Below are 25,666 nucleotides of genomic sequence, written 5' to 3'. Positions count from 1 at the left end.
CTGGGGGGGGGACAGATGGGGGGGAGGGAGGGAGAGAGAGAGATTGTAGCTATTGTCCATAACCAGCTACTTTGGCAAATACATAGCCTAACAAGCTCCAAGGACCAACTATTAGCTGGCCACTATATTGAGGGTAAAAAGCTTCTAATCAACAATAGGAATTCGGTCCTCTCTGAATGCAATAGCTCAGAGAATAGCATTATCTTCCCCACTTATTTATTCCAAGAAACAGTGTGAGACACACTAGACACAGGATTTAAACTAGGTTTAAGGTCCCTCTTTCCCAACAAGATAAAGGCACAAATAGGTCACTTCACATACATCTGTGCATACATGTGCACATGCAGACACACACACAGAAAAACACCCTCACATTCTTCACAGTTATGCATTCAAGATTGCAGTATAGTACAGTACTCTGAAATTGTTCACTGTTCTTACCTTGTTCACTCTGTTCTCACCTTTTGTAAACTTTCAACCTGAGCCTCCAAAGCCTTTGTCTTCACTTCAGCTTGACTGAGAGAGTCTTTCAGCTCTTGTACTTCCTGGACAGAAACTTGTTCTTCTTGTTGTTCTACAAAAGACTGAGTTGATGCTTTGGCAGCCATCTGAAATATGACAAGTGGTATCAGGCTAAAGGGTACCATCTGATCAGAACACCATTACTTTCACAAGTTGCTTCTGCATGCAAACCGATCATTTAAAAAGTTCTGGGCAAAACCCCCCAGGAATTCTAATGAATGCTGAAGTTCTGTTAAGAATACTGCAAAGTATTAAGTGGTATGCAGTTCACGCTTTGTGGCAGTTTAAGCTAACAGCAGAATAAACGATGTAATTTTCTGCTTTTCACACATAAGTATTCATACAGTATTATACTAAAGGAACATGAAGATCATCAGCTAGATTATGCATGAGTCTAGATGAAAACATGTATTTTTTACAGAATTTCTTTGCAAACAAAGAAAAAGCATATCTACCTTATCATGCTGTGCTTTCAGCTCCTCATATTGAGTCTTGTACCTGCGCCCAATTTTCTTGACCTGTGTTATAGTTTTCACTTTTTCTTGTATGTCAGCCACTTTAGCATCTAGTTCTTTCTGCAAAGTGTCCTTTTCCGTTCTTATTTTAGTTACTTCATCCTTCAGGCTCTGAACAAGATTCTGGCTTGTAGTCAAGGATGCATTAGTTCTAAATAACAAGAGATTGGAGGAAGATGCAAATGAGATGTTTGAAATTGAGCAATATTGAAATGTATTGATTTTTATGTAATATCACAGGCATTATCTGTAGTGAATTATGTTCTCTAGGATTTTGCAATACAAATGAATAGTTGTAGAACACAAATTATTCTACAATACATTAGTTAAGAATAAGTTCAGCTAAAAGACAGCTTCCAAAACAATTCTCAGTTCATTTTATCTGCATATTATCAAGCAACGGTAAGAATACCAAAGGTTTCATAGTTACATGGAGACAGTTAAGAAGTTACACTTCCAGATACAGCTTTATTTAAAATATTTTGCTTTGCACAAGGCTTTTTACTAATTGACTTATACCACACCTGGCTATTTCCGCTTTAAGCCTGCCTGTTTCTTCACTCATTTGTTGTATACGCTTGGTGTTTGCCTCCTTCTCTGAAAGCAGCTTCCGATACTCTTCGAGATCAGTGTCCTTCTGTTGACTCAATAAATGCTGAAGGGTTGAGAAAATAGTTTGCATTTTCATAAGATGATTATACAGTTATAACCAGAAAATCGCTTTGAATTAGAGCTACTGCTTTCACATTTTGATTTGGAATGCCTATGAATTAGAATAGCCTATTTTGAAGCTGCATAAAAAATGCTTTATAATTCAAATACATTTCTCAGATGGTTGTTGTTTTTAAGACATTTCAGAACTTTTTTTTTCAGTTCTTTTTTTTCCACACCTTCTTTGAAAACATGCATTCCCCACCTGGGTCCGGGCTTTCCAGCGTTTAACATCTTCTTCCAACAGCTTTTTCTCCGCCTGCAACATTCCACTTTTCTCACTCAGTTCAGCATTAGATTCTTGTAGAGGTAGAATGTCTGCCTCAAGCTTGCGTACCTGAAAAAAATACAACTGTGGGTTAAATCCTCTGGATCTTATGAGACCGAAGGAAATGGAATGTGGCAGGCCTTGGACAATGACGATAAGGAGGACAGAGAGCAAACCCAACACCCACAAGAAGTCATCATACAGCTTCTTTTCCAACTCTCTGCCTTTCAGTGGCCAGCTGGGGGCAGGGAGAAGGACAAGGAGCAAGAGCAGGGGATGATCCTACAGAGAGGAAAAAAAAAAAAATATAGGTACGACTTCACAATCTTAGATTCACACTCTTTGTACTTTGGTACAGGAAATGGATTATTAATTACATGTTAGAAGCCAAGCAACACTGCACTGGATTCCATTAAAATAACTGCTGTGTAGAAATGGGAAGAGGCATGTATCTTCCTTTTAAACTCTTAATAAAGCTGTGGTCTGCTTTATATGTATTCCTGTGCCATTTTTCATTTATCTGTTGACAACACCTTTTTTACTCATATACCTCTAGCCAAGGATAAATGCCAGTTTTCAGTTTCATTTAATTGAAACCAAACTTTAACCTTTCCAATATTCTAGGTGGACCAACGTCTTCTGAATTCTAAATGGAAAGTTTCCTCATTTGTATATGACATTAAGGAATAATCACAATTTAAATCCCATATTTATTGTAGTTAGCAATGGTATAACCAGGCGTTAATACATCAACTTGAATATCTGAAAAATTTATGGGAACCTCAGTACTAACCTTTGCTTGAATTTGTTGTAGCTCTTGTTCTAGCCTCTCCTTCTCTTCTCTTAGCATCTTGTTGGTTTCTATAAGTACATTCATGGTCTCAGTTTTTTTCATTAATTCTTCATGCTGTGCAATGGTTTTTGCTGTTACCTTTTGAAAATATTTAACATGGTCACTTGTTTTGCTTGCACATGCATATGTACTTACCTGGATCTGGCATAACACCATCTTGGAAAGCTATCATGGCATTCATTTTGTCACATGTACATTCGAAAGAAATAAATATTGCTTAAGAAATAGGAGATGGGAAAAAATATGAGAGAAATTATTTTCCCTATTTATGTGATCTTGGAATTGCCACACTGTTTCACAGGACTCGGAACAAGACCCTCCATTTGGCTATATAGCAACCTCAGCTTAAAAGCTCCCAGTTCTTCCAAAACTCTTCATTTTTGGGCACAAGCAGCAAAGACAAAGGGTAGAACACAGAGAACAGCTCGCTCTACTTATTGAAATCATAACCAATACTATCCAACCATACCTGCACCTTCTCTCTCTCAGCATTGAGACTGTCCTGCAGTTCCTGAAGTTCCCTTTCCAGGTGTTCCACTCTCTGACGGTAACGCAAACTCTCCACCTGGGCCACCTCAAATCTAGTTTCTGCAATCTCCTTTTCTCGACGTATAAATCTGCAATAAGAAAATGAACAAAGCATCATGTCAATGAAAATGCAAGACAAAGCATTTTAAGTTGAAGCATCTTATATCTGAAGGTCTACTGAGTACAAAAATTGGTTCAGAAAGAGCAAAAAGAAAGTCCTAAATTAAAATTCCTGAAAATCTACATAAACCCCCTAAAAACCACAATGAGAAAAAAATCACCTTGTCCTGGTTTCAGCTGGGATAGAGTTAATTTTCTTCCTAGTAGCGGGCATAGTGTTGTGTTTTAGATTTAGGATGAGAAGAATGCTGATAACAAACTGATGTTTAGTTTTAACTGATGCTAAGTACTGCTTATGCTAGTCAAGGACTCTTCAGCTTCCCATGCTCTGCCAGGTGCACAAGAAACTGGGAGGGGGTATAGTCAGAAGAGCTGATCCAAACTGACTAAAGGGCTATTCCATACCCTATGACATCATGCTCAGTATATAAACTTGGGGGGAGTTGGCTAGGAAGCAGCGATCGCTGCTCGGGAACTGTCTGAGTATTGGTCGGCGGGTGGTGAGCAACTGCATTGTGCATCACTTGCTTTGTATATTATTATTATTGTTGTTGTTATATTGTTATTATTACTACTACTATTGTACTTTATTTTGTTTCAGTTATTAAACTGTTCTTATCTCAACCCGGGAGTGTTTCTCACTCTTACTCCTCTGATTCTCTCCCCCATCCCACTGGGGCAGGGGGAGTGAGCGAGCGGCTGTGTGGGGCTTAGTTGCTGGCTGGGGCTAAACCACGACAACCTCTATGAAGCTTTCGTGCCAATCACATTTGCTAAAATCCGATTTAGCTTCCTGTCATAATTGACTCACATTTTTTTCCTAGGAGTAGAAAGAAATCTCCTCCCTTAGGTACTGATGTAGAACAACCACCTCCTACCTAGCAAAACAGCACTTATATTTTATATATTATCCTTCAAATATAAAGGTAATACAGAACTATTTAATTTGGCAACTAATTTATAACCACCGAGAGAAGGAGCCCAAAGCTAAAATTACCTAAGAATTTCTAAGATTTGTTCCTGGGATTTGCCTTCCTCATTGAGAGAAACATTCACTGCAGTTGGCATGGCTTCTTTCATAGAGGTCACCATCTTATCACTCAGACTTTCCAGCTGTTCATGTAATAATCGATTTTGTTTTTCCAAATCTTCACAGCGGGATGCAAGTTTTGAAGCTTCATCCTACAACAAAATTGTTCAATGGCTGTGAATTCTGTGGCTGAATTTCTGTTAACTGAAAAAACCCCACTGAAACCATAAAAACCAAGTCATACCTTGATCATTCTCTCTCTCTCTTCCCAGGAGGCTTTGCACTCTAACAATTCAGACTCAGCTTTCTGAGCAGCTTCCTCTAGCTGCTGCCTGACTGCTGCATTCTTGCCAACTTGGTCTTTAATAGCCTGTAATGCTTCAACATCAGCAGCATGAAGCATTAATTCCCGTTCATATTTATTTTGAGCTTCAGAAGCCATCTTTGCCTGCAGAAAGAAAAAAAAAAGTTACCTTTAAAGTTATATATCTTTGCTACGTACAAAGAGATTCTCAAATTCTAGACAAAGTCAGTAGCCACTAATCAAAAAGAAAATCGATGGCCAAAACCTTTGTCATTCTCAAGTAAAAAAGAAAAAAAAAAAAAACCCCAACCAAAAACCCCACAGATGAGCTTAGTATGGTTCTGTTAAAGAAATTACTACTTTTTAAAAAAAATCAGAATTTGAAATAATTTGAGTAGCTAGAAGGAGGATGCACTCTATAGTTACTCTACAATCAAACCTCTTGCTATAGATTCTGCACGGATAACAGGCAGGTATTAGTCTCAGAACATCCACTGGTTACTTCTATATGTGAATGGGCAAAGATATTTACAGCATGAGGTTAAAAAACTAAGGACAGACTATGGTCATAGTATTAGCTGAAAAAAAATGGAAACGCCTGTCTACTACATTTGGGGTTGGATTAAATAACAGCCAAAAGTTCTTCTACATCCTTTACACCAATCAGTGTTGCTGGAATTATCACCTGCAGAAAGTAGATTCCCTTTAAATAACAGCTGGTACAAGACAATCTTATCAGGTGCTCCTAAATATCATATTGCCCCACAGTTTTAAAAAATGACAATTATGTTTCGAGTTCAAAAAATATTTTCCCCATTGTCTTGTTGTGAGTGCTCAGCTTTCTTTTTTGCTCCCCCCTCAGGAGAGTGAGGTAGCAATTCATTAAAAACAGTTAATTACATTCCCCAATTCATTTTTTAACAAAATGAAACACACCTTAGAAACAGTAATCCATTGCATCTTCTGTTGTTTTCTTAAACATGACACAAATTGTGCTTACAACACAACTATATATTCAAAGTCAGTTTAGTTGATATTACCACTATGTTTGATCAGGTGGAAGAATGACGCACTAAATAAGCAGCTATTCACAAAATAGACAAAGTGCTCTTACAGAGCTTTTCTTGCCTCCACAAGCCTCTAATTAGCAGCACTACCTTCAAAAAACTTTTTGAGTTCAACTAAAAAACAATGAAAAACTAACATTAAGTTTACTACCTCTGGCTAAAATAGGCAAATACTACAAACATACTTGCTCCTGGCAGTCACGTCGGGCTTGCTGTTCATTATTTAGAGCTGTGCTGGCTCTCTGAAGAGCTTCCTGAACTTCTGATTGCACGGTTGACAGACTCTTCTTTAGTTCTGATAGCTATAGTGATGGGGGAGGGGGGAACAACAAAAACACACAGCAAGAACAAAAGCAAGACTAAATGGCAAAGTATTTTACAGAGCACTGAATACAGCAAGGCTTTGAATGTAGACAGTCATGAATAACATAGAACCAAAGGGGGTTATTTTATTTATTTATTTATTAAATACTAATTTTAATCTAAAGAGAAATACCTTCAAGATTTTGACTTATTAATATACAGAGCTCTTTCCTGCTAAAAATATATTACTGTTCTTTCCGAATCAGGCCTGCAGTAATTCTGGTTGCAGTCATCTTGTTTCTTTCAACCCCAGTAAGAGCCCAGACATAAACCAGACAAATAAGAATAGACTACTCTGGTTTTAAAATACATGCATACTACAAATTGGTTTTGGCTCATGTTCCAAAAAGCATGTTCTGAAACCTTTTTCAAAAGCTTTTACTCATGTTTTTCTGCGAACAGTGCTCAAAGTTCAGGCAGATAGTGACGGCTTTAACACAATCACCCTAACAAAGTGATAAAGTTAATGTACTACGCATGTTTGGAAACAAATTTAGTTAGCCTTTTGTACATCCTAAAAGATTTAGTTCTGGATGCTACTATACTGGGAAAACAAACTGAAGTTTAGGGAATTAAGAAAAGCATGTTCTTGTGGGCTCTCTACAAGGGAGTTTAAGGAAGGGGCCATTCAGTGCATACCTGTTGTTCCATATTCTCCACAGCTTTACGCTTCTCCTCTTGCAGTTCTTGCTTTTCTTTCTCTGACTCCATCAGCTTCTTTTCCAGCTGTGCTTGATACTCTGAAGATTCTTTCAGACGAGCTTCAACTGTTGCACGAACTTCCTCTGTCACCTTCATTAAAATCCATCATAAGAGATCACTTTTTTTCCCCTTTAAATACGGTATTCTGATGTGAACCAGTATTTTATGAACAATTTAAAGCCAGAATAGGTATTCTCAGCATCTCATTTAGAACAACACTGAAAATGTGGAAAATCACAAATAGCATTGAAAATATATTTTTTTTAATTTCCCTTCAAAGCTGCAATACCTCATGAAGTACATCTAAGAACAGTTTAAATTGACTGCACTCAAAAGTGCAGCAGCCAGCATATCTTTTTATTACACCCTAAAGTCTGCAATGCTGTTAAAGCATACCAAGCCACAATGAAGTTTTTACAGTAACAGAACACATACAGGCAGAGAACTTGCATACTAGACAAATAGCACTCCATTGTCTACTGGTGCTGTAACTTCAGTATAAAAAAATAAGAATTCTGTTTCCCCAATCTATCTTTGATACGCTGAACAGCTTGGAAGAACACGCTTCATTTGCTGTTAATATGGTGGAGTACACAAGTGGAAAGTTGTTATTAAGCTCTTCCCATGAATAGTATATAGAGTGCACTTTTGCATCACTGAAGACCTTACTGATGCAGAAGGCGTGAATTTAATTGTTTTTGACTGACAGCTAATTAATATTTTTAATCATTGATCACAGGGTTATAACAAAGAGTTTTTAAAAGTCAATTCCCCTCTTTCAAAGGAAGACATTGGCCGAGTACAGCTTTGAGTCAAATTTACAATTCAACATTTTAAAAATGTGTTGCAAAAAGTTTTAATATCACCATGATTAAAAGTGTTTTTAATAAAATTGTCTAAAATATGGTCTTACTACATTATATTCTAATGCCTTCTAAACTGACTTTAGGTTTTTTGTAATTCCTCCCATAATCCTACAGACTGTATTGTACTGTAGTACGAAAAAAAAACACCCCACCCAAAAAAAAAAACCCTTTGGTTTTGTTTCTTTTTCACTCTAATAAACAATGGTAACTACTTACTTGTTTTTCCTTATTAAGGGATTCCTCTAGGCTAAGAACCATGGCCCTGTACTGTTCCACATTACTAGAACTAGTCTTGAGTCTCTCCCTCAGGTCATTAACTTGTTCGTCAGCTTGTCTTAGACGACTTACAAGATCATCCACATCTTCATTTGTATTAGGCTGACCTATAATATTAGAACACATTTATTAACTGATGAAGTTTATTTCTGTTTATTAAACCACTGTTCTGTTGAAAACTGAAGTCTTTTTAGGACAATAACATGAAAAACAATCACCCTTACAAAGCTTCACTAAATAAAATCGTCAGCCCTAACCAAAACAATGGCTTACAATAAACATTGTTGACAAAAACCCCTGGCTATTTAAAAATAACTAACCTAACAGACGTAAGTTATTTCAAATAAAAATAAAAGGGATCCTTTAGTAAGTTTTGCTTTATTCTTCCCCTTTGTCAAAGACTGCTTGGACATTAGTTTTTATTTAACAAATCATCCTGGTTATAGTTTCTTTGAATATGTGATTGTAATAAGAGGTTTATTATTTAGTGTACTATCCTCCTAATTCTAAATCATTATGAATTATGAATTTTGCCATTCTGCAAACAGCAATGTTTAACATAAAGAGAAATTAAATGTACAAAACCATCTTACCTTTCCCTGGAGCCCTCTGCGATGACTGAGATGCTAGCTGAGCCTCTGTATTGTTAAGCTGCTGTTTCAACATTGCAGTTTCCTTCTGGGCATTCTTTAAAAGTTCCTTTGTGTTAACGTGACGGTTTGTCTCAGTCTCAAGTTGCCTCTTAAGATCCAGGATATGAACCTGAAAACACAAGGTTCTTAAACTTGTAATTATTCACATATGGCACAAAGACCAAATAAGTTTATAAATTTTACATATGAAAAACAATGCACTGTAAGCTGGCAGACGCCATGCAACTAATTTTCACTAAAACAAGTTTAGCATATTTATAATTATACTTACCTCTTGATTTTTGGTAAGGGAATGTCTTTGTTCCACCTCACTTTCTAGTTTCTTCTTCAGCTGAGATATCTCACGCTCTAGCTTTTCTATCTGATTATTGAGTCTTTGTTTTGTTTCTGTCTCAGACCTCTCCAGTATTCCCTGATAAAAGAGCATAATGCACTACGCTTACAATACACTTCAATAATTTTCTTCTGAATTACTGCAGCACATCATACAAAGTTGTCACAACACTTCTGCCACCCACAAAATAACTACTGCAGGGAGCAAGCAATAACAGGTAGATACAGAAAATTAGGAAAAGTAGCACTTAGAATGTATGACTTAGATTTTTCTTCTAATAATACTGTATCAACAGTATTAAAAAAATCTTCCAAAACTATTAACCATGCAGTCTAATTCCAGGGATTAAAAAACCCAAAAGATCCAATACAGATACAGAATTCAGTCACATGACAAAACGTGCAACCTTAAATATTTATGCCCCAAAGAGTCAATATACCTTATAGACCTTAAAACAATAGGAAAATAAATTACCAAGGCAGGCACTGGTAAATTTTGCTATCATAAAAATCAACATACAGATTTTTTCCTTCCAATTTGTTTTATGTGTTTTGTTTCTATCAACTCGAAATTCTCAGAACTTTGCCCAGGTAAACAACAGAGTGTCATAAATTACACAGGAATAACAAACTTGCTTCAACAAGTTGCTCAAGCATTTTATGTTCAGTATCAATTTGTAACAGAGGAAAAAATCCACTTTAATAGCCAATCCCATGACTGTTGAAGTTGATTTCGATAGGTATTAATTGAAAACTCTGAAAGACAGACCAGACTTGGACATAAGAATAATACCACATACCCCAATAGGTTCTTGGACATAAGAATAATACCACATACCTGAATAGTTCGCAAATTAGTAAGCAGCAAGTTCTGTCCTCTTTGTTCAACTAATAAAGACTCACGTTGCTGAGTCAAACGCACATCTGACATCTTCAAGATATCTTTCTCTTTTTTTAAGTTTTCTGCTCTCACCTTTAAGACAACAAATAATAACAAGAACTTTGTTATTAATCCCCAATCTGTCCATTAATTTTAATTTGGACAATATTATTTTTAGGATCAGTTAATACTATTCTAAGAAAAGAGCTTTTAAGATTATAGATTGTAAATTAAAATTCAGGCAAATTAAGCCAAGAACAGTAAGAACACAACTGTTAGACTAATCATATTCTGTTTTCTCTGTAAATTGAAACACCTACAGCATGTTGTTCCATCTTCACTTGGTACTTGAGATATTTTGTGGAATGTTACAAATGTACACACCAAACACACATACACAAAAGCTTTTACAAATTTAATAGCTGATGCACTCAAAAAGCCACACATTCAAGTTCTGACAGCTTTCAAGATAATCATAAGAAAAACTCTTCTGCTAAAATGGCATGTCTAGGAGTATAAAATACACTGTATTACTAACCTCTGCCACTGCCAGTTTTTCATTAGCTCCCCTGAGGTCTTGAGTCATAGTGTTAATTATCTGCTCTTGCTTCTGAGTTGTTGCTGTGAGTTTCTGGGTTCGTTCATGCAGAGATGTTATTTCTCGACGATAGCCTTCAACGTTATCCTGCAGCATTTCATAACTTCACATAGAACAACAAGCAAAGTGTATGTTTGCCACATTGAATTGTTTAATTGCAAGAGGTGTACATACACAGCTATATGTTTCACGTTCTTGTGCGTCAGTTTTCACATACATGGCTCACTCAACTAGAAGGTATATTCTTGATCCCACCTTTGCTACTTCCTTTGTGTTCTTCAACAGAACAGACAATATTAACATTTAACTGGCAACCTTTTCTGATCAAATGATATCAAGCAGTCAACATGATTCTATTGGCAGAGAACACATACGTAAGGCAATGAAATTAAACAACTGATTTACCGTTTGGAGGCAAACTCCAGCTGCGTGGATATCTTTGCATTTTGTGACCTCAAGTCTGTGACCTGCTCCTGAAGCTTTTCATTTTGTTCATTCAGCAGTTTGTCATTCTCTGCCTTTTCTTTTTTATAGTTCTCAAAAACTTCCTGCAACTACATCAAAGAACAGACATTAAAGTGCTTACAAGAGTAAAAAGAAATAGTGATAGCTTTCTACAGTGCTTATTGAAAAATATACCTGCTTAAGTGCAGCCTTAGCCTCCACAGTCTCCACTGACTCAGTCATTGACACTGGAGCAGGTGTTGACATGGCTTGAGGTAAATTTGGGCGCTTTGGAGTAGATGTAAGAGAAATCTCCTCTGGTAATATACCTGAAGCTAAAAAAAGGTAAAGGGGATTTTAAAGGCAACAATTGAATGAATGCTTGCCAAAGCAGATGATCATATAACCATGCTGAAATACAGCTAAAACCAATACTGTATTGCTAGGAAAGTCTTGGGCTCTCCTGAGCAACTCTTTTTTATACCTACAGTATGCTACCAGAACACACGTAATCACCACTACATGTAAGTCATTATGTAGCAAGTTATTACACTGTAAAAATAAAATCACATGTCTGAATCCAAATTCATGGGCTTTCCAGTGAGCAAGGGTAAAAGCTTAATACCAGATTAACATAAGTTACTAGTATTATTACAGCACCATTACTGCAAACTCATAACAAATGACAACTTTTTTTTTTTTTCCAATAGTGCAGAAATGTGATGCTTACCTTGCAAAGGAATGATAGCTCCTGTGGTCTGCGCCAACAATATGCGGAACATATCACGCTGACGAACTATAGACTCAACAAGCTGCAACTGATGATGACGTGATTCACGCAATTTTTCTAGCTCATTGAGAGCTTCCTCAAGCTGACTCTGAAGCTCAGAAATTCTGAAACCAAGAACAGTTGTTTTCAGAACATGCACAGCAAGGCATACCAAGATGACACAACTCTTACATCTTGTCACAAGTCCTTCAGTGTACCTTTACTGCATCTTTGAAAGTTAAGCACCACTGAGATTTTTGAGCGAACTTACAGGAAGATTGGCCTTTGGGCTTGCTATTTTGTAGATGACAAAGAAAGTAGGCCTTTTCCATGAAAAGCAGAACAGAGGTAATTCTATTCATGCAAATAACTTCAAACAATGGCATGAACAGAGAATCAGGCTAAGAACTCTTAATACAGAATTACATTATCTGTGGGCTTTACAGCTAGTGAACCAGATATGCACATATTCGAATTTTTTGTTCAGCTAACGGGAAAACTTTTTTGAAAAACAGCCCTGTTGTATGCAATCACATTCACTAAAAGACCAACAATTATTTTTACTTTGGATTTTGATGAGAGGACCTATTACAAGATAGGTCTACAATCTAAAACTGAAGACAACGTTTCTTAATAACAATTTGCCTTTATGAATTACATAGCTCCTCATGAGCATATGTGCACTTACATATGCATATGCACACAATTAATGATGATCAGAAGCAAAAAATTGAAGTGTTTCAGTAAATCCCTATTACTACTTAGTAGAAACAGTTTACTAGGATGAACAGATAACTTACTTAGATGACGTTGTTTCTTGTTCCTCTTTTTCTCTAGCCTCTCCCAGCTCCCGAAGAGCCACCAAGAGACGCTGATTCTGCTGCTGAAGTTCTTCAATATTTCTGTAAGAGACTAGATGTTGAGATATCACTTCAGAAGAGCTACTGATGTCAGCGGAGCTCACTTCTTCATCACGAATCACATGATTGCCTCTAGCTTCTTCAAGCTCCATTAAAAGCACACGAATCTGAAAGAGAACATTCTAGCATAAGACTTGCACACAGATTCAAGTGTTTGCTCTGAAAAACAGTATGTTAGAAATAAAGTGCTTTATTACAATCAGTTAATACTGGCAAGATAATTACGTTATATAAAAAACAGTTTGACAAAAGGAAACCACATCAAAATCAGAAGTAGATATTCTGTGTTCAGTTCTGCAAACAGATCACAGGACATTCCACTCAAACAAAGAAAGAAGCTGTATATACGAGTTTTCCATATTAGATGTTTAACAATATTATCCTAAAGCAGGATCGCTCCTATCCAGCTAAACTTATTCCAATTTTGTAAGCAGAAATATAAATATCATATTGTCCTAAGGAGAAGTTTTTAACATCACCAAGGCTTTTATGACAAACAAAGTGTACATGACTGTGGCAGAACACAACTACCAAGTAAACTTCAGAAATACAGCACCAGGCCAACTGTATGAGGACTAACAAGACCAGGTGCCGGGTCCTGCACTTGGGTCACAACAACCCCATGCAACGCTACAGGCTTGGGGAAGAGTGGCTGGAAAGCTGCCTGGCCAAAAAGGACCTGGGGGTGTTGGTGGACAGCCAGCTGAACATGAGCCAGCAGTGTGCCCAGGTGGCCAAGAAGGCCAACGGCATCCTGGCTTGTATCAGGAATAGTGTGGCCAGCAGGAGCAGGGAGGTGATTGTCCCCCTGTACTCGGCGCTGGTGAGGCCGCACCTGGAATACTGTGTCCAGTTTTGGGCCCCTCAATACAAGAAAGACATTGAGGTGCTGGAGCATGTCCAGAGAAGGGCAACAAAGCTGGTGAAGGGTCTGGAGCACAGGCCTTATGAGGAACAGCTGAGGGAACTGGGATTGTTTAGCCCAGAGAAGAGGAGGCTGAGGGGTGACCTTATTGCTCTCTACAACTCCCTGAAAGGAGGTTGTAGTGAGGTGGGTGTTGGTCTCTTCTCCCAAGTAGATAATGATAGGACAACAGGAAATGGGCTCAAGCTGTGCCAGGGGAGGTTTAGGTTGGAAATTAGGAAAAATTTCTTCACGGAAAGGGTAGTCAAGCTTTGGAACAGGCTGCCCAGAGAGGTGGTGGAGTCACCATCCCTGGAAGTGTTCAAAAAACGGGTAGACGTGGCACTTTGGGACACGGTTTAGTCTAGTCTACCCTTAATTGGTTTAGTGTGGACTCGGTAATGTTAGGTTAATGGTTGAACTGGATGATCTTAAAGGTCTTTTCCTACCTAAATGATTCTATGATTCTATATTAATAAATTGCAAACAGTACATTTAACCATAGCAACATTTGTTCTACCTGCTGTGAAAGGTCTTTTACTTGTATTTCTAGTCTCTGGTTTTCTCTTTCAAGCAGAGAGGCATGCTTATTGGCTTTATCAGCATCCTCCTGCAATCGCTGGATTTCCTGCAAGCATAAAAACATTAAGAAACACATAGCAATTAAACTCAGACACATATCTTTCCAGAGAGATAACAAAGAGACATGCCTTGTGAATCAAACTACACTTTACTTCTTTAAAGTTAGACTCCAAAAGTTAGACTCCGCATATTTACAAATCAAAAGCCATGCTCTTTCAGGCTGTACTAGTGTATGTATTAAAATTAAAGGGAAGTGGGCACCGAAGTCCAATTTTATTTCTTTGGACAGACAAATACTAACCTTTGATTATAAAGAATTCTACTTTCTCAGAAAATTAGAAATTGTAAGTCACCACATTTAAGCCTTCATTATAAAAAAAGTCTGAAAAATGTTCTTTCTGTAAAATACTTTGTACGGTCCAATAAATCACAACCCAGAAAGTTCAACAGATATTTTCCTCACAATAAAAGTTGACTAGAAGATCCATTTTATACATTTACTAACAGTAATTAGGATTAAGGAATTAAAAATAAATTCTTCCCGTAATTTTACATGCTCTGTTATTTTATACTGACCTTCATAGCTTGTTCAAGCTTCGCAGACAGACTAGCAACAGCTTTTTGGGAACGCTCAAATTCTTCACGCTGACGTTTTAAGATTGGTGCTTTGGCTTCTACTTCCTGCACTATTTCATCCAAATATTTATTGATTCTCTTATTCTCCAGCTTTTCCAAAAGCAACTGATCCTGAGTTTCTACATATGCATTGTACAGCTGCAACAAAAGATTTTTTGTTTTGTTTTTAATATCTCTGTCCAGATGTATCAAAGAACCACTGGTAATTACATAACTCATACCTTAAGGTGGTATAATGTTATACAACTCTAAACTAATTAATTCAGAGAAACAAGTTGGACTTTTTAAAATAATCTGGTTTTAGGACTCATATCATGGCAAAGCAGTTATCCCTATTAATTTTAAAATGGCAAAATTTTATAGTGTAACTGTACGCAATGAAAGAATTCTATGTAAAATGGACAAATCTTAAGCAAGTTTAAGACAACAGAAATATCAAAACTAGTATCACAAAAGAAAGCAGCAAGCACAGAAGTAAGTAATTTAATGGCTGGACAGAATGACCAATAAGAAACAAAATGAAAATAATAATTGCATAAATAAAGTGTAAAAAAACCCCTAGAATATGTACAACCTATCATTATGGATTTTTCTGCAAGTATAAGCCAAATGCACAGCAGCACTGATTAAAAATTTATGTAAATAAGGGGAAAAAAGAGTTCCCGCCAAAAATGGATACAGAAAATAAGTTTACATACACAACACCCCCCCCCCCATTTCAGAAAAAGAATCAAAAGACCCTACAAATATTTTCATCTACTAAAGAAAAGCCGTAAGGTATGTTGAAAAAAAATCCAAATAACTAAATAACTTAACCAGTATAGTGTGCCTCAAATGCATGAAAAGATTTCATCAGCTTCAGTCAGGCATTACATGAAGTACAAAATGGTGAATGAAGTTTACACCCTTATATTAACATATTTCTGTTGGCATTTAAAGGGCCTTGAAATTGAAGAGATTCTTCTCACTTACCTCAGTTAATTTCATTCCAGGCTTGACTACTTTAGCTACTGCTGCAGCAGTGGGAGACATAGCTGCCAGTTCCTCCTCAGACAATATGGCTCCTGAAGACATAATCCCATCAATTACCATTAAAAAGCTGCAATAATTCCCATCATAAATATTCTTTATTAATATAGAGGATGTCTGCACACACCTTTGTGCTTTATAACTACTGTATTTTAAGTTACTATTTTAAGTCCTTAAAGTTGCTGGTTTAAGAGTTTTCTGTAGTCTCTATTATATATGTAAACTCCATTATACATATACATGTGCAAGTGACTTGTATTATATACAATATTTCATGTCATACATTATCAAGGTCTCTGACTAGTTCAATCTGAAATGCTGAAAAGCTTTTGCTATTAGACTCTTAAAATTTAGATCACTTCTGAGCATAAGCAACTGAAATAGCTGGAGCAAAGCTTAACATCAGATTTCTTAGCAAACTTCAGGAGGTTTAGAGTGGCAAAGCACTTGTTTACTTCTATTAAATTAACATAGGGAGATAGCAAATATACTTCATGACTCTCTGTTCCTTCCTGCTCTGCTCTCTCTTTCCTTTAGAAACTACCTGTATGTAGCAAACACTGCTCTTTAACAAAATATAGAAATGGAACAGTGAATATTGAGCAAGATTTAATGTTAAATAGAAAGTTAAGGACAGAGGTTTGTTTTCTACTGCTTTTTTTTATTTTTTTGGTAATAGGAAAATAAGAATAGTTTATCAACCCCATTGCCTCTCCAGAAAACCACTAAAAGCACAATGATTCAGCCTTAATGAAATGTTTCCTCTCCTTTTTCTTTGAAAAGGTAAGTCAGATTAACAAAAGAACTTCAAAAACCATTTTGATAGAAATACATTTTCTGGTGGGGAAAAAAAATATACTTTATAGATATATATACACACAGAGATAAATATATTTTGATATATACATGAAACATGAAAAAGCTTCTAAAATACAAGATTAGAAATTACCAAAGATGAACTAAGATTAATGCACTTACTTCCTATAGAAATTCAGCATATTTTCATGCAAGACTACTTACAATAGAAAGCCTGAGGCTTTATCTATTTTAGTTCCCAGCAGGACCCGTACCTTTACGCTTTGTAGCAGACAGTAGATCATTAGCATTCTCCAGCTCCTTTTCCAGTTTACTAATCTTCTCTCTCAGTTCCTTTTCCATTACAGCTTTTGACTCTTCCACCTCAGCCAAATGCTCCTGGGTTGCTTTATTAGCTAAAATTAAATCAGACAAGCAGTTTTTTGTGTTGTGGTGAGTTTTATTTTTTCTTTTAAAAAGACCAAAATTTGCATATGTACCTTAAATTTCACTTTAACTTCATATGATTTGCAGAAGCTCATGCTGATAAGAAAACTCAGTAGCATGACAGAAGTATGAGCTGCTGCCTACCACCTTTGCTTAGAAGAGGGCTAAAATATGAACTGTCCTTTTATCAGTGAAAAGGAATCTAAAATGAGAAACTAAGATGAAGACATGTTGCAAAATTAGATCTTCTCATCAAAATCCAAAGTAAAATACCAAGTATATTTGAAGATAGTGTCCCGTCCCTCCCTCACCAAGTAAACTCAACTAGTCACATAAAATTTTTGTTACAAAGTGATTGTCATTTCCACCATCCCAAAAGCCTAATGAAGTTCCTTTCATAAACGCTCAATACCTGTTTTTCAATGTGTCAAGGCAGTTACAAAGAAGTGTAACTGTCCTGTTCTATTTGCAATTTCTCACTCACAGCTTACCTTCACCTGCTTCCTTCAGAAGCTTGTGCAGCTCTTCTACTGCTCCCGTCAGTTCATTGCTCTTTGCCTCCGAGTCATCAGCAGCACTCTAAATAAAACCATTTTATTTAACTTTTTATTATACAGTAGTAGCATCTATATAAGAAAGCTCAAACTGAACAAAAATTATGAACATGCAGGTTTTGAGTAAAATGCTAAAAGATTCACCTAAACTGTACAATTCTCTTTCCACTTGGATTAAGTCTCACTTTGCAAACTGCCCATCTGAGATTAAGAAGTGTCAGACATTAATTTGATATGACAAATCCAAATAAAACATATGCCCTTTATTGTTCCTTCTCTTCACTAAAGAAAATTTGGAGAAATTGAGTACTCAATTTTGATCATTCTGAAAAATTTGGTATTTTTAGGGAATCTATTATATAAACAGCTTATGTTTCTTTGCTTCCAGTTAGAGTTCTCAAGTGCAAGACTAAAATACCTCAGCAATTCTGCAAGTCCATTAGAGATAAGTGAAATAAAGTTGATTCAATTTTTGCTAATCAGCAAAGTCTCAGAATAGGCTCCCCTGGGGGAGCACTCAATCTTGATACTTTTAATATCAGGTCAGACAAATATGTCAGTTACAACTGCACAGCAAACCCTATGTTAAGCAGAAGACAAACCTTTAAGCCCCTTCAAACCAATGACTCTATAATAAAAGCATGAATGAATAGGAGTAAAAGAAAAAAACAAACAAAACAAAACCAAATTAAAAGGTAAATGGCAATGCATTATGTTCCAGAAAACTTAGCTATTGGCTTGCTGTTCAATGAAGGGACATCAGTTTACATGTACTCAGACAAAGTATTAATGTAGAACTCGGAATTAAGCAGGGTAGAATATTTATGTGGGTATCTATGCAAGAATACTCAGGAAACAGAACTCATTATCCTGTGAATCTACTATGTGTAAATTAAAGGGCAATCAGTTGTCCTCTTTAGCTGACTTAGTCAACTCGCCACAGGATATTTTTCACTCTTTGAGCCAACAAAACAAACAAAAATTATTTGTTTAGTGCTTTATTTTGACATAATACATGACATTCAGCTGTGTCTTAATCACTAACATTTGCAGTGTTTTTTGAAATGAACTTCTACTAACCGAACTCAGAAGAATCTCTCGCACAGTCATATTTTACAAACCTTTACCTCCCAATAAAACATTGTAAGACATAACCACATTCATACAACATGAAGCCTCAAAACAGTGAGCGTAAAATTACTATTTTAACTTCAGTTTTGCTTAATCTACAAAATCATCCAAGCAATGTAGTATTTCAAACGCTGCCTAAGACAGCAGCAAAGAAAACAGTATTTTGGATGTTTCACAATGTTTGCAATAGAAGTTAGTCTTCCCCACATCCACACTTTGTGGGGAAAAAAACCAAAACTGGCCTGCATTACTTTTAATGCTAAGATTCAGCTCCAAGTAATACTAATATATGATACAACAGAATCAATAAACTCACCTTATACAAATTGGATAATTTTATGTGGGCATTCAGTTCATTGTGGAATCTTTCCTCCATACTAGCTTGCTGTTCCTTTGCCTAGTAAATTAAAGAAGAGACAGGGTGGGGGAGCATTCCACTATTTCTATTTCACACATTTTGGTTTTTTAATTTGTAGAAGCAACTATAACGCTGTTTCACATAAACTTCAAGCTGTCTTACCTCCTTCATTTTATTCAAAAGGTCCTCCACATGCTTCTGAAGATTTTCATTTGACTGTTTTAGGCTGTTTACCTGTTCCTCCATTCTGGAAACCTGTTCAGAGAATACATGAGAACACCATGTATAAATTTTTCTTTCTAGTCCAGTTTATTTTGGAAAACACTCATCTCACTGTTCTTTACTTTTAAAAAGTTCCAGAAACAGCATAAATGGTTACATGAGCCAGCAGTGTGCCCAGGTGGCCAAGAAGGCCAACGGCATCCTGGCTTGTATCAGGAATAGTGTGGCCAGCAGGAGCAGGGAGGTGATTGTCCCCCTGTACTCGGTGCTGGTGAGGCCGCACCTGGAATACTGTGTCCAGTTTTGGGCCCCTCACTACAAGAAAGACATTGAGGTGCTGGAGCATGTCCAGAGAAGGGCAACAAAGCTGGTGAAGGGTCTGGAGCACAAGTCTTATGAGGAGCAGCTGAGGGAACTGGGATTGTTTAGCCCAGAGAAGAGGAGGCTGAGGGGTGACCTTATTGCTCTCTACAACTCCCTGAAAGGAGGTTGTAGTGAGGTGGGTGTTGGTCTCTTCTCCCAAGTAGATAACGATAGGACAACAGGAAATGGGCTCAAGCTGTGCCAGGGGAGGTTTAGGTTGGAAATTAGGAAAAATTTCTTCACGGAAAGGGTAGTCAAGCATTGGAACAGGCTGCCCAGAGAGGTGGTGGAGTCACCATCCCTGAAAGAGTTCAAAAAGCAGTAGACGTGGCACTTTGTGACATGGTTTAGTGGGCATGGTGGTGTTGGGTTGATGATTGGACTGATGATCTTAGAGGTCCTTTCCAATCTTAATGATTCCTAGTTTTTACTTTCATTAAAAATAATCCAGCCACCAAGCCAGGAAACATGAAATTGCTACTCTACCCTTAATTAGTTTAGTGGTGGCCTTGGTAATGTTAGGTTAATGGTTGGACTGGATGATCTTAGAGGTCTTTTCCAACCTCAACGATTCTACGATTCTATGATTTGCTAACAGTCTTTGCTCCCATGCATTCAGCTAAATGAAGAAGTGAGAGTCCCCAAATTGATCCAATTATACATAAGCAAATATAACCACAAGCCTCAGTGGAGCTAAGTGCCACAGAAAACCCAACCAATTTTCAGAGTTGTTAAAGAAACTGCTCAGGTACGCAAACAGAAGCTCGCTGAAGCTGAGTATCTTCAAAATACGGCCATTGATTCTTCCATGTATTTTGTCACAGGAAAACAAAAATATCACCACCCCACTCCGCAAAGAATGTTAAGTCAGATCCTTCTGCTCCTCCCCCTTATTAAGAACTGTACTCCCATACATTTTAATAGCATTATACCATTATATAGCTTTGTTATCAGTGACTCCAAAATTTCTAGCTTATAATTAAAATCTTTGACTTTTCTATTCTAGACAATTGTAACTATACATATTCCTTAAAAATCACAAGTTAAAAGAAAGAACACCTCCTTATTAATTGCAAAACATACTTTTTTAACTCGAATAGAGTTATTAAAGTGCTTGGTTTTGTTTAATACAGTTAATCAGGAGGTATAATTTATAAGAAATGGCAAAAGTACTCAGTAATTACACTACCTCCTCCTTTTTGTTCTCCAGATTACATTTAAGCTCCAAGATTTCATTGCCTTTCTCCCTGGCAGTATGTAGAAGTTCATCTGTTTTGGCTTTCAACTCAGCATTCAGCCATGTGTTTTGATTCTGTAGTAGTTCCTTCTCTTGCTCCAACCTTTTCTCACGGTACTGAAAAGAAAATAGCACAGTGTAATTGTACTGGTTCCACAGAAAATAAAGCAGCTAATCAAAGTACTATAGTCAGAGTAGGAGTAGCAAAAACGTACTGTAATTTTGTAAATAGCACCAAATGACAGGCAGTGTTCCTTATTACATTGGTAAAACTTACTAGCCTCAAACGACAAGAACTTCTTGAAAATTGAGTTAGTTTCCTCAAAGTTAATGTTCCCAGCTAAGGTAAACTAGATTAATATCTAGTCAAAGGAAATAAATTAAGGTACCAATGTTTTCCTCCTCTCTTCTCCTTTCCTCCTCTCTTTCAGCTCTTTATGGAGTTTATTCTGCCCACAGAGAAATGGTGCAGGTTCACAAATAATTATTTTTCTCCTTTCTACCTGTCTTCATGGACTTGGAGTCCTTCTTCCTAGTGGGTAGAGCAGCCACCATTGCCACCAACGAGGGTTGGACATGCTTGCCCAACTTGATGCCCTCTTGCCTTTTATACATATATGTCCCACTTCCACTCCCAGCCACCAATTTTATAATAAAATAATTTGTTATAAATAACAGAGTACACTCGACCTACTTTCAAAGTCAATAATGACACAATGATGATTACATCACATGTAAACAACTACTTATTAGAACATTAACACATACTATGCATATAAAGTACTACTCACCTTCATGGAAACATCTAATGTTTGAAGTTCATCCAACTTTAACTGAAGTTTCACCTTTTCTGTGTTTGCTTCTGTAAGCTTTTCATTTAAGCGTTTAACATCCTCTGGAGGAGGGAAATCAGTGTTAAAAAAGCTAACTGTATAACAGTTTTAATTACTCAGCTTACCTAAATTGTAAAGAATGAGAACAGGTAAGATATATTGTATGTAATTATATATTGTGCAATAAGATTGTATAATGTATGTTTTTATATCTACAAAACCAAGCATCAAACTGCTGTGGTTTTTCTGCAATTAGCATGTAATTTCCTGTCTTGTTTCCTTTTCTCTAAATACTGTTTCCTGCTAATCCATTATTTGATGCTGCTTATACAAACTGCATACTCCATACCAGCTCAATTGTTCAAGCATGTCTTTTACTTAGCAAAATCATGTGAAGTATTTTGTTAATGTGTTCTTGGCTATACCGTTTAAATGTTCAACTTCCTGAGATCGTCTTTCACTTGTTCGAACCAAATCTCTCTTTTCAGCTTCCAGTTCTTCTTTTTCTCTACTTAAATGGCTCTGAAAAAAATTGCAAAAGAGCAATGAAGAAATGTGATCAGCTTTCTGTAACAGCTTATAGTTGCTATTTACACTTACCATCACAGAGAATCATGCTGAACCACAGTAAGTTACCCCAGCCAACTGAAAACTGGGATAAGAGGCTTTTATAGTGGGCAGCTGAATCAGTCTAAACTACATAGTATGAAAGCATGGTTGCTTCCCTTTTTTCCTGTCATATTGGGGTATATAATTCAAACAAATGCAGGTTAACGTACCTCTTTCTTCTAGTGCCTAACAGCTAACACATTTCAATTAATGTTTTTTTTTTCCCCATAAAATCACTCTGATACTATTGTCCAGCTGGCCCTTTGTGCTTAAATGCAAAATGCCACTATCACATAAGATTAGACAGCAAAATGAGGTAAGTATCACACAGCTTTCAAGACCAGCATACTGAACAGGTAGTTTTCATGCCTTTGCTTTTCAATTGGTATACAGAGGTCCAAACTGCCACAAGACTCCCTCTAGTTCTAGCTGTATTTGAATTAAGATTAGAATGAAAATTGTTGAACTTAGAGCAGATGAAACAAACTGAAGGCCTAACAGAAATCCAAATCAAACAACAGGAACTGTTCAAAACTGCATCTAATTTTAATATGCTTTGAAAGACAGGTTTGATAGTTAAGACTTCACTGAAACAGTTTCATTTGGTTAAATAAAAGAGATAACAGAGTAACCAAGGAATGAACACATGCAAAACATCAGTATCAAATCAAATCGAAGTCGATGGTCTTGGATCCTTTATAGGCTATAGTACTGCCTCTGCTTTCTAAGTTGTCAATACAAACCACTTCAGTTAGGGCCAGATAAGCCCCTCTGGGGAAACAATCAGATCCATCTTCTCATTGTGGACAAATCAATCTAATAATAATGTTTTCGCTTCCTGCTCCAAAATTAGTGTTCTGCTGGATCAGTCAGCTGAAGTGACTCATCCTGCAACCCCATGACTTTTGAGCCTAATGCAAGGAAAACTGTACCAGAGTGTATGAAAGGATGGGGGAAAGAAACAGAACACTTCTTTACACCTTTGTCCAATTTTTGAGGTTCGGCTTCAAGTCATTTCACAACAGGTTTCAGCTAGAATGAAACAATCTATCCGAACTGAAATAAAAGCATCTGCTCTGACATATGTTCACCTGTAATTCAGTTTGTTAGAACACCAGCGTTTACTTAAAAAAACCCACACAATTTTCCTGTATACACGGCCATACGGACATGTAAATATGTACACCAGTACATATTTGTACTGATATTGATACAGTCCAGTTTGGAAATTGATTGCATTCTTTTCTGCAATGAGGCAGGTCTTTCAACTTATCGTCAAGTTCTTCCAGTACCTGAATGGCTGCATTACGATCCTGAGCAGCTTCAAGTTCTTTATTTTTCTCATTGAGTGACTTCAACTGTTCATCTGTTGGATAAGAAGAAATAGTAGTGAGGGATCTCCACTGTAACATGATGACAGAATTCACTCTCCAAATAAAATTAGGCCAAAATTTCCCTTCACAACATTTAAAAAAAAAAAAGACAGGAATTCAAGACTTCACTATGGATGGACTAGGCAGTACTGTAGCAAACTAATGCAATCCTTAGAGCAGAGGCATTTATTGTGAAGATCAATACATAACCCACTATACTACTATTATTACAGAAATCAGAAATCAGGGTTTTTGTTTCCATTAGAAAAAAAAATCCATTAAAAAAAAGCCAACTTGAAGCAAAACATGTCTCTACTTGCAGAAATAACAAATGTAGCTGATGGATGGATTTTCAGCGCCTATTTAAAACTTAAAGCATTTCAGCATAACATTGGACTAAAGAAAGAATATCCTGTTCAATCTTAAGAATGTGCAGTTATACTTACGAAGTTTTTTAAGCTCCTCACGGAGAGTTTGACATTCTTGTGTCTCATTTACAAGTCTCTCCTGACTTTGAGCCAGACGCTTTTCTACTTCAAAGTACTGTTGTTCTGCAAAATAACAGTTATGTCAATTTCACTTAATAAACATTTTTTTTTTCTTTCTCACCTTTATCAAGGATCCTCATTAATGGACACCTTTATTAAAGAACTGTATTTATAAAGAAAATATCTAAAAATAGTAAGACTAGAGTAGAATTTGAAGAAAATTTTGAAGGCAAAAAGATGCATTTCCACATTGAATTAACATTGCTTAAAATACTTTGTTAGCATGGAAAGTGGTATGTTTCCAGAAATGATCCATAAAATAACAGCCTAATTAATCTTAATAGCTAACATTTTTGATGTAGCTAGAGAATGTTGTATCAGCATGATCATGCAGTGTGGTCTCATCAACTTAAAACTTCTTTTACCTGTAGCATACTTCTATACACACACAGTAAGATTCACATAACCCTAGGTATCAACAGATTTGATTTAGAAAAATTTTAATGAACACTTCTTAAAATGAATTCTTGTGCTCTGTGCTGCATATCCCATAGCACTGAGAAAGATAACTAGATCTAAATTTTGGTTATCTGAAACAGTAGCTGTGTCATATAGCTTAACTGTAAAATACTTGGCAAAATCAGAACTAATCTCACTCTCAGGCATAGTGGACTTTTAAGGAAGTACTGAGGGATTTTTTAATTTATCTTATGCTTTCTATCATATCTTACAATTTCAAATAATGCTGCCCCTCCAACCACACAGGAGAAGAACGGACCTGAAAGAGACAAACCTGCTAAAATCTGTGGGTTACCCTAATTTACACTACTGTCTATTAATTTACTTTAGCAATATTTTTATCGTGAAAGAGACAGAAAAGTTGAAGGAAAGGTGGAAGTAAAGTTTACATCAAACGTACGTCACCTACATGATAAATTAACTCATATTCACAGCCCTGCCTAGTACTTACACTCATCTACACACTTCTCTCATTTCTACTCCAGTTCTCTACTGGCATTATTTTTTCCATGATCAAGTAACCTCCAAATCAATATAAAAATGTTGATTCTATCAGGAGCATTTTACAGAAAAGTTATGGCCTTCAACATGGAATTTAACAGAAAAAGTATAAACCTAAGGCTATTTAAGAGTTGGGTAAACAAGTCATTATTTCTCTTCCACAACAAGAATCAAAGCAAGCTTGTTAAAAATCTGATGAAAACCTGTTAAGTCCATTTTTAATGCAGTTTTAACTCTGAATAGTCCTTTACAAAAGAAAAAAAAAAAATCAAACTCCTCTTGCCAAGCGAAAGTGAGAGAAAAAACCTTATGAGGTCTCAACTGAAGGGACCTTTCCCAGCCAGCAGACACACCCCCCACCTC

At 36.5% G+C, this 25,666-nt stretch overlaps 1 protein-coding gene across 3 annotated transcripts in view; it reads right to left on the bottom strand.

Annotated features, from left to right (window-relative positions):
- Positions 1 to 25,666, bottom strand: part of TPR (translocated promoter region, nuclear basket protein) — a 45,790-nt gene that overhangs the window by 19,589 nt on the left and 535 nt on the right. For all 3 annotated transcript variants that reach the window (XM_075711561.1, XM_075711562.1, XM_075711563.1), the window contains exons 2-32: positions 24,242 to 24,346; positions 23,715 to 23,788; positions 22,239 to 22,335; positions 21,772 to 21,875; positions 20,933 to 21,097; positions 19,321 to 19,413; positions 19,117 to 19,197; positions 17,607 to 17,694; positions 16,944 to 17,084; positions 15,817 to 15,908; positions 14,785 to 14,982; positions 14,147 to 14,254; positions 12,603 to 12,829; positions 11,764 to 11,927; positions 11,229 to 11,368; positions 10,995 to 11,143; positions 10,530 to 10,692; positions 9,950 to 10,084; positions 9,050 to 9,190; positions 8,719 to 8,887; positions 8,066 to 8,232; positions 6,921 to 7,073; positions 6,104 to 6,220; positions 4,792 to 4,995; positions 4,515 to 4,699; positions 3,339 to 3,486; positions 2,810 to 2,947; positions 1,954 to 2,085; positions 1,562 to 1,692; positions 978 to 1,188; positions 462 to 608 (exon numbers count right to left, since the gene is read on the bottom strand). In XM_075711561.1, coding sequence (XP_075567676.1) covers positions 462 to 608; positions 978 to 1,188; positions 1,562 to 1,692; positions 1,954 to 2,085; positions 2,810 to 2,947; positions 3,339 to 3,486; positions 4,515 to 4,699; positions 4,792 to 4,995; positions 6,104 to 6,220; positions 6,921 to 7,073; positions 8,066 to 8,232; positions 8,719 to 8,887; positions 9,050 to 9,190; positions 9,950 to 10,084; positions 10,530 to 10,692; positions 10,995 to 11,143; positions 11,229 to 11,368; positions 11,764 to 11,927; positions 12,603 to 12,829; positions 14,147 to 14,254; positions 14,785 to 14,982; positions 15,817 to 15,908; positions 16,944 to 17,084; positions 17,607 to 17,694; positions 19,117 to 19,197; positions 19,321 to 19,413; positions 20,933 to 21,097; positions 21,772 to 21,875; positions 22,239 to 22,335; positions 23,715 to 23,788; positions 24,242 to 24,346 — 4,367 coding nt within the window. The remainder of the gene's footprint in view (positions 1 to 461; positions 609 to 977; positions 1,189 to 1,561; positions 1,693 to 1,953; positions 2,086 to 2,809; positions 2,948 to 3,338; positions 3,487 to 4,514; positions 4,700 to 4,791; positions 4,996 to 6,103; positions 6,221 to 6,920; positions 7,074 to 8,065; positions 8,233 to 8,718; positions 8,888 to 9,049; positions 9,191 to 9,949; positions 10,085 to 10,529; positions 10,693 to 10,994; positions 11,144 to 11,228; positions 11,369 to 11,763; positions 11,928 to 12,602; positions 12,830 to 14,146; positions 14,255 to 14,784; positions 14,983 to 15,816; positions 15,909 to 16,943; positions 17,085 to 17,606; positions 17,695 to 19,116; positions 19,198 to 19,320; positions 19,414 to 20,932; positions 21,098 to 21,771; positions 21,876 to 22,238; positions 22,336 to 23,714; positions 23,789 to 24,241; positions 24,347 to 25,666) is intronic.

Source organism: Pelecanus crispus, chromosome 5, assembly GCF_030463565.1.
Source record: "Pelecanus crispus isolate bPelCri1 chromosome 5, bPelCri1.pri, whole genome shotgun sequence".
Classification (NCBI taxonomy): Eukaryota; Metazoa; Chordata; class Aves; order Pelecaniformes; family Pelecanidae; genus Pelecanus; species Pelecanus crispus.
This window is presented reverse-complemented; position numbering and strand designations above follow the sequence as displayed.